This window comes from Herpailurus yagouaroundi, unplaced genomic scaffold, assembly GCF_014898765.1.
Source record: "Herpailurus yagouaroundi ecotype Mexico unplaced genomic scaffold, PumYag 162, whole genome shotgun sequence".
Taxonomy (NCBI): domain Eukaryota; kingdom Metazoa; phylum Chordata; class Mammalia; order Carnivora; family Felidae; genus Herpailurus; species Herpailurus yagouaroundi.
The window spans coordinates 68,370,325-68,383,639 of NW_024412403.1; the positions used below are offsets into that span (position 1 = coordinate 68,370,325).

Genomic DNA, 13,315 nt, shown 5'->3' on the forward strand with positions numbered 1-13,315 from the left:
GAGAGAGAGAGAAAGAGGGGGAGAGAGAGAGAGAGAGAGAGAGAGAGAGAGAGAGAGAGAGAGAATCTTAAGCAGCTTCATGCCCAACACAGAGCCCAAGGCAGGGCTCAATCTCACTATCCTGAGATCATGACCTGAGCCGAAATCAAGAGCCACCTAGGCGCTCCGGATCTTTGCTCTTTAAATTGTTTTCAAATTCTTATATTTCTTTTCTTTTTTTTTTTTTAATTTTTAATTTTTATTAATTTTTGAAAGACAGAAAGAAACAGAAGGTGAGCAGAAAAGGGGCACAGAGAGGGAGACACAGAACCTGAAGCAGGCTCCAGGCTCTGAGCTATCAGCACAGAGCCTGACACAGGGCTCGAACCCACAAACCGTGAGATCGTGACCTGAGCTAAAGGCAGACGCTCAACTGACTGAGCCACCCAGGGGCCCCTCAAATTCTTATATATTTTTTTCTATTTTTAAATTTCCTTCATCCTGTGGTATCCCCTTCATTTCCTAAATATCTCTATCATTTTCTTTTGAAACTTTAATTCTGGAGAGTGACTTCCTGAGTTCAGATTTTGTCTCCACTCTCCCACCAGCTAAAAGACCTAACAAATTATTTCCAAACTACAATTGCCTCTTTATGTGGAATTATAATAATACTTCCTTGATAATGTTGTAGTGGGGATTAAATGAGATAATAAATGTCCAGCATTTAGCAAAGAGGGTGGGACATAACAGGCACTGAAGAAACATTAGCTGTTACTTGTCTCATTTGTACTTATCTTGCCTACTTTGGAGATTGAAGTCAACTGACAACAGCATGTAAAAGCATTTTGAAAGCATTAAAATGATACAAATGTAAACTGGCATTAAAAGCTCTTAAAGCTGCATCACTTTGTCCCCTGGCAAACCCATTCAGTTCATCTCCTCTGGGAAAAAGGGAGAGAAACCTGTCATCTAAGGATTGAAAGGTAACTTCAGATGAGATATTGGAGTTTGTGGGAAGGAGGGAAGTGGTAGAGGATTCTGTTTCCTACCATGAAGTACTTTTTAAGACTACGCTCAGGTGCCAGTGGGGACTACATCCTATATTAAAGTCAAAGGAAAACCAATGAAAGAAAATTATCTTTACAGCTAAATGATGTGTGTTCCAAACATATGCATATCTCTGTACATTACTTTATTCAATAATGTCTTCCCTGTGTAATATCAGATTGGGCAAGATGTTTTACAGTGTCTAGAACATATTATCCATACAGCATAGGGACAGAGGTATTCAGGGGATTGAATGGCATTTCCTCTCCTTTACACATGAAGGGCCCTGCCTGGAGGGGTGTGGCAGGCAGCAGGGGAGCAGGGTCTTTCCAGGCAAGGGGCTTGACCTAGTGCTAACACTTGATGGAAGGTCTTGATTCTTGAGTGATTTTTAGGCACCCAGGCACCTATGATCCACTAAGCAGGTTAACAAAAAGTACACAGGTTTAATCCTATCAGAGTTTATGTCTGAGCAAGCTATCTCCCCAAGTATATTTGCCGTCAGTACCTGTTACATTTCCTTAGATAACAGTGCAAATATAAAAGGAATCAAGGGGAAGAGGGAGTGGCCATGAGTGTGAACAAAAAGGGGTTGAGAGAATTAGGAGAGGAGAAAAGAGGACAAAGAGAAGGGGGCTGGGGTGGGGGTGGGGGTAGGAATTAGGTCTATGTATTACATGTTTAACAAAGGTCTGGTATCTGCTACTCAACAGTGTGAGGCTCAGGGTGGTGCTAAGCATGTGGCTACACTGGGGAGGAAACATATACTGAGCACTTGCTATGTTGTTAGCCATGGTCTTGGGTGCTTTATTATATAGTATCTCATTTAACCTTTGTAAAAACACCCATGAGATAAGCCTTATTTTATCTCAATTTCATAAATGAGAAAAATCCTCAGGGAGATGAAGTAACTGGTTCAGGATCACACAGCTAGTGTTTGCCAGCCTTATACATGGCTGGCCTTATACATTAATGCGTGCCTTATACATGGTATGCATTAAACATTTGCTGACTAAAAACAAATTCATACAAGACAGGCTAAACTGCTTGGAACAAATTTTAAGTGCTCTAAAAGTATAGAAAACAAATAAAGTTAACCATTTGTAGGGTGGCAGACAAAAAAACAAAGAAGGGTGTGTATTGCTGGGAGAGGGGGTATTGCCATATCAGCGGGAGAAGGCTGCCCAAAGTAGTGAGTGAGGCCAAGAATGAGTGAGCCCTGAAATCCAAACAAAGAGCTTTAACCCACTCTATAAGCTATGGGGACCTAATAGAGGTTCTTGGAGGAATAAAATGAAGGTGAGAAAGATGAACCCAGGTAGGTTAACCTATCATCTGAGTAGAGGCTGGTTGGAACTAGACAGAAAAGAGGCAAGATGGTTAAGGTGCTTAAAATAGGCTAGCGTGAGGTTTATCACCTGGAATAGAAAAGAAGGGGTAAAGCCTGGGATTAAGAAATAGAACAAGGTTTGGGAAATGAAGAAAGTGTCAAAACTGCTTTCTTCTGACCGCACCTTACCCTAAGATTCACAGATTGAAAGATACAGAAATAAAGATGAGGGAAATATGAGACACGACCTGAATCTTCCCAATTCTTTAAACACAAATTTAATTCTCCCCCAAGGACAAAATGAAACACACTACTGGGCTGAAAGAAACCCAGGCAGATGATACATTAATTATCAGCATCTCATTCCATTGCATTGTTGTTGGGGCAACATGTTTAATAAGTAGCATTTAGTTAGACAATCTATTTCTACTTCTGCATACTAGGATTCAATTAGACAAAACGAATTTACTACATGGTATGAAACAGGGGAAAGAGCAATGTACTAAAAATGAGGATGCCAGGGTTCTGGTCCTAAGTCTACTATGTCAACCTGGCACTTGTGACTTTCCTGAACACAGATTTCCTTACCTGCAAAACTGGTCCAGAGAGGAAGACAGACAGGAGACTGGGAGTGAGTTCTACTTGAGTTTGGCAGAGTCCTGGGATTCTGGGGAGGTACGTCAGGGATCCCATGGAGGTAAGGAAGGAGCCAAGTGGACAGCTCCCAACCACCACCCACACCCTCCTCAGCCTGAGAAACTCCGCTTTTCTATCCACTACATTGTGAATCGAGATGTCATTCAGTCTTCAGTGTGATCCCACACTTTACCCCCATCACCAAGGGAAAATTGCTGGTCTATATGCCAAGAATCTTGTGTCTTAGAATCAGCCGGCTCATTTCCCAAAGAACGATAATACAAGTTGATAGTTGTGTGAATCTGTAAGTTAACACCACTCTATAATCTTTAAAAAACTCACAAAAGCCCAAATGAGACACACTCTTTTAGAATTTGGGTGGAAAACTAAACTTTCATTCCAGGCATAAACTTTGAGGCTCAATGGAGGTAACCAGAACTATCAGCCAATAATGCAAAAGGCTGCAGAACCTACCTTAGATTATCTTAATGTTTTGTTTTAAGGGGCAAGTATCACTTGTGTGCTAAACATTTCTTTTTAAAGAAAAAAAACTTTGAAAAAGTACAAAAACAAACATAAACAATGACAACTGATCTCTCCACAGCTCAGAGCACAGGGACTGGGGTTAACTTCCCAGGACTCCGGGACCTGAGAGGCTCCATCAGGGCCCCAGGCCACACTGACTAGACTTGCCAGTACCCAAATCTGACATGATTTCACTAATGGCTCACACTTAACAACTGCAGAAACCTGGATGCTAACTAGAAGCTTGGGTTAACTCTTCTTTAGAAACAGAAGAGAACAGTGTGCTGGATCAAAATGAACATACTCTAGGATTTTCCAAAGCTCATATTGCAATCTGCAGCAGACCTTGAGAAAATCAACTTACTGGATTTTTCTATTTAGTGTTAATTTGGAGACTATTTTCTACTTATTTAAATGTTATTAAAATAATATGTGATAGTAATCTGTTATTCTTTTACCCAACATAGTAATGGGTTTGTGTGTGTCCATGTCACAACATAAACTGTATTTCTTACTGAGAGCTGTAAAAAAAGTTTGAAAAGCACTTCTTTGGTAGATACCGGAACTGAGAAAAGTAGTTTGATTTCTGTTTGATCTTAGGGAATTTTAGGAAGTTTCGTGTAAAAATGAAGAGGCGGGGCAGTATTTCCTGAGTGATGACCATTTTGTAGACCCTGTGCTTGATGTTAAGCCATCCAACAAGAGCTGGCCTTATGGGGACTGGAGGGTGGGGGTTGTGAGGGGCTTATCAGGAATTTCACCTGTTTTCTGGATGAAGGGAATTGAATTCCTCCAAAGTCACAGCTAGTAAGAGGCAGATTCTGAATTCCAACCTGATAGTCCACTGACTATTAACTGCAGTTTCTTAGCTATAGGGGAAGGAGGAGGAGGGGAAACTTAAATTGCTTCATTCAAGTTAGTTCTAAAATATCCTACTTGGATCTAAATCATGAGTATCATCACCTCACCACCGTGGCTAACATTCATTAAACCCTCACTTTGTTTCAGCCACTATATTAAGTGCCTTAAAATCTTCATTTCACTTAATCCTCACAAAAACCTTATGAGATATGTACTATAATCATCCCTGTTTACTGCAGGCTTTCAGTAACTTGACCAGAGTCACACAAACATTGTGGATGCAAAATCCAAATGCACATTAAATAGTTGGATGAAGCTTTTTCTTTTATATATACCTTCTACACATATTCGGGGAAAATATCTGCTAAAATAGCTATTTCCCCTCAAACTGTTGGAGTCTGAAGAGTTGAAATCTCAATTTCTCACCTATGAAATAAAGTTGAGATTTGGGGCGCCTGGGTGTCTCAGTCAGTTGAGTGTCTGACTCTTGATTTTGGCTCAGGTCATGATCTCACGGTTCATGAGATCAAGCCCTGCATCAGGCTCTGCACTGAGCATGGAGCCTGGTTAAGATTGTCTGTCTGTCTGTCTGTCTGTCTGTCTCTCTCTCTCTCTCTCTCTCACTCTCTCTCTCTCTCCCCCTGCCCCTCTCCCCACCCCCCCCTTGCATTCTCTCTGTCTCTCTAAAATAAAAAGGAAAAAAAAAAGAAAAGTGAGATTAGATGTTACTTAGGACTTTTTGTGAATTCAGCTTTCTCTAGTTCTAAAATGGGTCATGCAGGTAGGCTTCCATTTAAAGAATGCCAGGCAGGGGCACCTGGGTGGCTCAGTCAGTTAAGTGTCTGACTTCGGCTCAGGTCATGATCTCATGGTTCGTGAGTTTGAGCCCCGCATCAGGCTCTGTGCTGACAGCTCAGAGCCTGGAGCCTGTTTCAGATTCTGTGTCTCTCTCTCTGACCCTCCCCCGTTCATGCTCTGTCTCTCTCAGTCTCAAAAGTAAATAAATGTTAACAAAAAAAAAAAAAATTTTTTAAATAAAAAAAATAAAGAATGCCAGGCAAACACAGCAGTCTGTATAATTTTACCACCTCGGCATCCTGGCTACTAACACTGCATGGCTGGTTCCTGAACACTTGAAGCTCCACTTTCTAAAGCCCCTGTCCATTTAGCAATCTGCTTACTATAAAGAATATACCCTTTGGTTATAATCGCTGTATTTGAAAATTTTTCAGTGTTCAATATTCTTCATAAAAATAGAAATTTTAGAACATTATGCTGATGATTTAAGGATTGGGGTTTATACCCTAATAAAATTGTTGTCTGTAAGGCTTCTTTTCTTATTCTATTGACCTGGATGACTGCTGGCTACAAAGTCCTAATCTGGGGATAGGGTGCTAAAGGGGGGAGATGGGAGTAGACCTCTATTTTCTTGAAAAGGCAGCTCTAGCAGCTTCAGGAATCCCTAGCTGCCATGGAACGTGAGCTGAACACATAACGCACAGGATAGACGACTGTGAGAAGCTGGGATTTTTATGATTTTGCTGTCACAGTCCCAGCTGGTAACTACTCTGGTGGAATCTGGGGCACTTCAATTTAGGTGAGGTTTAGTCCATTTCCTTGTGTATCATGTGTCGGACACCTAGCCTTCTTAGCTTCAGACAACTGATAGAACATAGATCCTGCAGAAAACGGTGTGAGCCAAAGGGTCTTAGGGATACGGATTTTCCAGTTTTCTCACCCTTTTGCAATTCTCCCTCCTTTTTATTCTCAGCATTAAGCTTAAGCTATTGTAGAATCTTGTCTGAATGAGATTTAGTTACATCCAAGTGATTTTCATGTCCTATCAAGCTGGTAAAAATGAAACTCTGCCCATAACTTCAAATTACATCTCCTTCAGAAAAATACAAGACTCAAATTGGTCTGTGAGCAAACTGAGCTGACTTCCCACTGAGATAAGAGGGCAGTTATTCCTAAAAAGGGGACAAGGGATGGTAAAATGAAATGAAACGGGGAAGAATTTCCAAGGGCATTCATACATTCTTGTTTGCAAGGTCACACCTACATCCTACTTGAAAAGGGTTGAAAGTCCTGCACAGTCATTCAGCTATCCTTTCACCTGATTTTACTCATGCAGATAGACACTCCTGACATATTTCCAAGAGATACACTGAGACACAAAAACCATGCTTTCCAAAGCAGACAGGGTAGGAAAGTTAAGAGAAGGGAGGAAAGGGTGGGTGGTTGGACGCCTGGTAGGGAGATACTGAGCAAGGGGGAAGAGTTAGGAAAGTGAGCGGATACAAAGAAAGTAGAATAGTGACACTGACCATGGTTAGCAGACAGCCACATGGCTTAGTCCTATAAAATAAGCAAAGTAATTAGGCATCAAAAGAGTGGTGCTTCCACCTTTATCGATTCAGTTTTAAAGACTAAGAAGTACCTAAAGACTGCTGGAGGGAAGCCCAGGGGCTCTGGGTTTCTTTCTTAGTTGCACCTGTTTCAGAAGGACCTAGGCCAATAAATGAGGAAAACAACAGGTTCCCACAGGCAGAAACTCGAGCTAGTCCCCGCACCGCCTGGTGCCTGTGCCAAGAGCTACCAGAGCGCTGCCCAGGCCTCCACTACCCTGCCCTGTCCTGCCCGAGGCCAGTTCTGCAAGGCCAGGCAACAATGGCTTCCTGTCTCTCTGCGCCCAGGGTGAGACCCACTTTCCCAAGGCTCACCTGCTGGGAGCCAGGTGAAGAGGAGCAGCCAAGGTGCAGGCAGCTCGGGGCCCATGCCAGCCGCTCCCTGGCCCCTTTCTGCTCAGGGGCTCCGGGGGCACGTCAGCTCTCTTCCACAGTTTTCACCCCAGGACGCACCACTTCTCCAAGGAATCCCTCCGCCTTCCCCTCGCTCGGCGCGTCCCCGAGCAGGTGAGGTCCGGCTCATCCCCACCTGGGGCGCGCCCCTCAGCCCCGCCTCCCTTCCGGCGCACCGCCCTTTCCTGCTCCGCCCCCGGTCCCGGAGGACCGCGGCCACCTCTCTCTCCTACCTGCCACCGCCTCGCCTCTTCCACCGCAAGACTCCAGGTAGTTCTCCTCCCTGGAACCCCATCTCTTGCCACACCTTTCCCGCTTATAAAGAACGTTACCATTTTACCCCCCAGAAGTTCTTGGGAAATCTCACCCCTAGCAACTTTCTTACCCCTCTTTGGAGAATTTATGTAGACATAACTGTCTAGGTGCATTTCCTGCGTTATATTTCCATTCCCTCATGCGTGTTTGGAAAACTTTTTCTCCCCACTGAAAACACACTAATATGACGTTTGCACATAATGTTTGCTCAGGTTTTCTAGAAACTAAAGTGTATGGTATAAACTAGACAAATAGGTCTAATTTTCCACAAATATAAAACTCATAGATGCTTATTACAGAAAAGTTAGAAAAATATAAATTATTAGAAATAAGAAAAAAATCCTGCTCCCACCACCCATAGTTAGGCATTGTTAATGTTGGTGTATTCCTTTTTATTAGTTTCCATCCTTCATGAAGTGCAGCTCCACAGCCCCTCACTGACTCAGCCCCCCCAAAGTCAAAGATTCTGGGTCACTTTGCACCAGGCCAACTAAGATATAATCCAGTCCTTCCTTCCTTGGCAGGAACCCACTAGGGAACCATAAAACACAGGAAGAAGACACACTTGCCTTCGGGAACCAACCAACGACATTAACCTGGAAAGTCACCTATACACTGGTCAATAGAAACAACAAGCTATTTTATACACCTCTCCCTTATTAGGGATTGTTCATTGTGCTCTCCCTCCTAGCCACCATCTTTTTCCTCAAGAAAAGAATTATAAAGGTGCATTAAACATGGTTTCTGCCCCTCAGGAAGCTCCCATTCTCATCAGTGACCTTAGAAGTCAATATTATTTCTCTTAAGATTATCTCGTCCTCTGCTGTGAAGGGTTCTCTTCACTAGAGCTACTCGTGTCCCTCATCTCACTTCCGCCCAGAGGAACATCCTTGTCCTGAGACTAATTGGCGGTCAACCCAGTCCCTTCTCCCAATTTCCCCTCCTTCCCCTTTAGTCTGCCCTCTAGTTCCCCAATTGGCCTCTCCCCTTTAAATGTTTTTTCCTGTAGCCACTTCTCTTCAAGAAAGTAGGAAGTAAATTCAGGCAGTAAGTACATGGCCAAAGGCAGATGGTACAGAATGTTCAGGGGCCTTTAGACCTTCCACAGTGGGATCTTAGCACAGCAGCAGAAGCAGGATATAATGTGAGGGATGCTCCCCCTACCCCCTCCAGAGACTGTGCACATGCTGTCAGGAACATTGTATGTATCTGAGTGTTTGTGACCCTGAGGGATTTGTGTGGCTCCTGGATTTGTAAATTGCTCTAGGCAAATGTTCAATCCCAGTCTAAAAAAGTATGAGCCCTCACTTTCCCAAACCTACCTCCTATGCCCTTCAGTCCTTGTTTTGATATAAAGGTCAGTTTAATACTACATGCATCTTATTTCTTTACCACCTGTAAAGGTAGTATTCCACCTGTATGAAGCAATGATCTAAGAGCCTTCTGTGCATTATCTCATTACATTTCTACAATAAATATATAAAATAGGGACTGTTATTCTGTTATTATCAATCCCATTTTACAGATGTAGAGGCTGAGGTACAAAGAAGTAACTTGACCAAGGTAACAAAGCTAGTAAGTGGTGGAGTTATGAATCTAAATGAGGCAGTCTGATTCCAGACCTTCTGCTGTTAGCTATTACACCATACACTCTCACCTAGCTATGTCTCAATCTGTGTTTACAGTTACGTTATCAGCTAAGGCAGTTTGTTTCCACATATATCATTTAGCTCTACAGACAGTAAAACTCCATTCCACTACCGTGAGCTCTCCTGGACCAGTTATTCTGCCAACATGTACCATTGGTTCAATAAAGATTTGATAAGAATATACATTTGGCTCAGAACAACAAACAGTTCTTTCATTGCTAAATATAGAAGTAAAAATCACTTGACCTGCTGATAGTGATGGAGACAAAAGTGTCCTCATATACAAAGTAACAATAGGTAGTATTTATTAAATGCTTATATTGTGCTGGGCACTATTCTCAGCACTTCAATAATTCTCTCAACAACATTCTGAAGCAGGTATTATTATTATTGTCCCCATTTTACAGCTAAGGAACTTGAGGCACAAAGATTCAGTTACTTACCCGGGGTCACACAGCTTGTAAGCAGAAAAGCTGAGAGGTAAACTCAGGCAATCTGCCTTTGGAGAACACACCCTTAATTATTACCCTAGCCATATTGTGTTTCTTTGTGTTCACTCGTCTAGGGTCTAACCACAAAGTACCGAGCTTATGATTTCATCATTTATAATCATACTTTCTAGTTAAAACTGTCCATAAATATTTCTGAATACTGTGTCTATATATACATATGCATCTCTGCTTGAGAATAGTTTGATATTTGTACATGTGTGTATTTATCAAGAATGGAAGAAAGAAAATAAAGAAATATGTAATTAAAAATCCTGCTCCAGTTAAACCTAAAGGGAGGCAAGAAATGAAAGTAGCTAACTGATGCTGCAACATTTGGAAATATCTCATTCATTTTGTATGTCTGGCATACAAAGAGCATAGCACCTGGCATATTGGTAGTACTCAATAGATATAGTTGAGTTCTTTATAGTTGCTGGAGTAAGTGACATGTAAGCTGGGTTTGAAAATGAACAAGACTTTGTCAGAGCAATCCAAGCAGAGAGACTGTGTGCAAAAATCATAGCACCAGGAAACAGCATAGTTGAACTATAAGCACTTCAGTTTTGCCAGGGCAAGGTGGGGAGTGGTAGGAAAATTTGTTAGAGAGCCAGGGTAAATAAAGGGCCTTGCATGACCAGCTGGAGAACTAAGACTTTATACAGTAGACATTAGGGAGGCAGCAAAGGGTTTTAAGCTGGACAAGACATGATCAGACTTGCGTGTTAGGAAGATAAACTTGTCAGCAATGAGAAGAATGGTAAGCAAGGATTGAGATGAAAGGCAGGGAGATCAGTTAGGAAACTGTTACTGTGGTCAAGATGGAAATACTGAAGGCTCAACCCAGTCATTGGTGTTGAGAATGGGGAAGAAAAAATACTTTGGCAGACATTTAGAATGTAGAATTGACAAGACTGATGGTAAATTAGATGTGGGAATTGAGAGAATATATATTCTGATTATTAAGTCTGTGTAGATGGTGTTGCCATTCTACACAGATATACAGAAAAAAATTTGAATCATTTTAGACACATTTGCACCTGACAGAATAGTGGAGTATCCAAATGAAACCCCCATGGATGGTTCGACACCTTTATTAAGTACAGTTGTTTGAGTGGGGTTGGTAGGAACTACATGCTTAATAAGAGAGGTCTGGGTCAGATGGGACTGGGAGACCTACTTTTTGGTCAGTGGAATATAATCCAAGATACAATTCATCTGGGAGTAGGGCTAAAAGCAGGAGGTGAAAAAATCTGGGGAAAGGAGTTTCAGAACAAATATATTCATTATTACCACTCCTATTCAACATTATACTGAATCTTCTAATTAGCATAATAAGAAAATCTAAAAGGCTGAAAATGAATAAAGATATTGTTATCACAGTGTTTTGATTACATAGACTACTGAAGAGAATCTATATACATAAGGGCTAACAAGAAGTTGCTGAAAACAAGGTCAATATGTTAATGTCACTGGCATCTGTATATACCAGGAACATCCATTTGGAAGATATAACTTTAAAATATACATTTGTGGGGAACCTGGTTGGCTTAGTTGGTTAAGTGTCCAACTCTTGATCTTGGCTCAGGTCATGATCTCACAGTTTGTGGGATTGAACCCTGTGTCATAAGGCTCTCCATTAACAGTGTGGAGCCTGCTTGGGATTCTCTCTCTCTCTCTCTCTCTCTCTCTCTCTCTCTCTCTCTCTGTCCCTCCCCGCCCCCTGCTTCAAAATAAATAAATAAACTTTAAAAAATAAAAATAAAGTATAGATTTGTAATAGCAGTAAATCTATAAAGTAGGAATATATCTAACAATATATGTGAAATAGCTTGATGGAGAAAATTGTAAGAAGTTAGTAAAAACACTTTTCAAAGATGTAAATAAATGCAAAGATGTACCATATTCATAGATAAAAACAATATCACTAAAGACAGTATTTTTTCTGAGTTAATTCTAAATATTTCTAACAAAAACCTGAAAAATCTCCCCAGAACTTCCTAAGATATTCTTAAAATCAAATGGAATACAGTGGTAAATAGCTAAGATAATTTTGAAGAAAAATAAGAAGGAAGAGGGGAATTTGCCTCTTTAAATGAAAAAGCTAGAGCACTTAAAACCATGTGGCAGTGGCATAGATAAGCAAACAGACAAGTGGAACGAAGACAAAAGAGATTCTGGAAACATACCCATATAGATGGGAACTTGATATATTACAGAGATTGCATTATAATTCAATGGGGGGATAGGGATAACCATAAACTATTCAATAAGTGATGCTAGGACAATTAGTGTTTGTTATGTTAAAAGTTAAGATATTGTTTCTTCATACTACATACAAAATTCCAAACTGATTGAAATCTAAACATTAAAAGCAAAAATTTCAAGCTTTTAGGAGAAAATATGGTAGAATGCCTATATGACCTTGAAGAAAAGAATCATTTCTTAAACAGAAAACAAGAAGAATAATTCATTAAGGAAGACTGATACAGAAGACTATGTTAAATTTTAAAATTCTATAATCAAAGACAATGTATACAAAATGAAAAAACAAAGCACAAACTGGAGAAAAATGTTTGCTGTGCATTTAAAAGGCAAAAAAATATGACCAGCATATTTAAAAAATAACAACAACAACAACAACAACAACAACAATTCCTAAATAGTAAGTAGGGGACAACACAATAGCAAGGGAGACAAATAGCCAATTCACGTAAGAGGAAATCTGATTCACTATTAATTATATTAAAAGATGCTCAACCTGACTAATAATCAGAAATTGTAAATTTAAAACAAAGCTATTTCATGTGTGACAAATTGGTTAAAATGTAAAAGTCTGAGCAAACTAAGTGTTGGTAAAGATGTGAGAAGTTTAAATTGGTTCAACTACTTTGGAGAACAATTTGACAAAATCTCATGAAATTGAAGGTACATATATCCCTGCACCTTTTGATTTCCTTTCTAGGTTTCCAATCTATAAAAATTCTCACTCTTGTGCACACAGATACATGGATGTTGGCTGCAAAACAGTTTGTGCAAAACCTGGAAACAACTTCCCAACAGAGAGGAGTAAATAAATAAAATGGGGCTTATCAATGGAATGAGATAATATGACACTGTTAAAATGAATTAACTAAATCTATACCATGGATGATATATTAAAAACATAATGTTATATGAATAAAGAAGTTGCAAGATATTATTTACAGTATTTTGTCAAATGTTAAGACAAAAACAATACATATAAGATTCACATACATGTAGAACAAAATACAAAAACATTCCAGGGAATAGGATTCACCAATCTTGGAGGGTTGTTACTCCTGAGAGGGAGGGAGGAGAGGTATGGGTTAGGAGGGACGTCAGCTGAATCTATAACATTTTATTTAAAAATATATATATTTTTGCCTGGGTGGCTCAGTTGGTTGAGCATCCAACTCAGGCTCAGGTCATGATCTCACGGCTTGTGAGTTAGAGCCCTGTGTTGTCAGTTCGAGCCCTGTTTGGGGGGCGGGGGGGCTTGGCACTGACAGCTCAGAGCCTGGAGCCTGCTTCTGATTCTGTGTCTCCTCTCTCTCTGCCCCTCCCCCCCGTTCATTCTCTCCCTCACGTGCGTGCTCTCTCTCTCTCTCTCTCTCTCTCACAAAAATAAACATTAAAAATTTTTTTTTTAATATCTGAAAC

At 40.6% G+C, this 13,315-nt stretch overlaps 2 protein-coding genes across 7 annotated transcripts in view; one reads left to right on the forward strand and one right to left on the reverse strand.

Annotated features, from left to right (window-relative positions):
- Positions 1-13,315, reverse strand: part of ILDR1 (immunoglobulin like domain containing receptor 1) — a 41,525-nt gene that overhangs the window by 22,429 nt on the left and 5,781 nt on the right. For 4 of the 6 annotated variants that reach the window (XM_040484671.1, XM_040484670.1, XM_040484667.1 and 1 more), the window contains exon 1: positions 7,102-7,299. The exons of 1 other annotated variant lie outside the window; for it this stretch is intronic. In XM_040484671.1, the coding sequence (XP_040340605.1) occupies positions 7,102-7,156 (55 nt within the window). In that variant the 5' untranslated portion in view covers positions 7,157-7,299. Of the gene's footprint in view, positions 1-7,101; positions 7,300-13,315 lie in introns of those variants that run through there. One more of the 6 variants, XM_040484666.1, reaches the window with a different exon arrangement.
- Positions 7,382-13,315, forward strand: part of CD86 (CD86 molecule) — an 86,332-nt gene continuing 80,398 nt past the window's right edge. The window contains exon 1 of the mRNA XM_040484675.1: positions 7,382-7,449. The gene's annotated coding sequence lies outside the window, so the exon portion shown is untranslated. The remainder of the gene's footprint in view (positions 7,450-13,315) is intronic.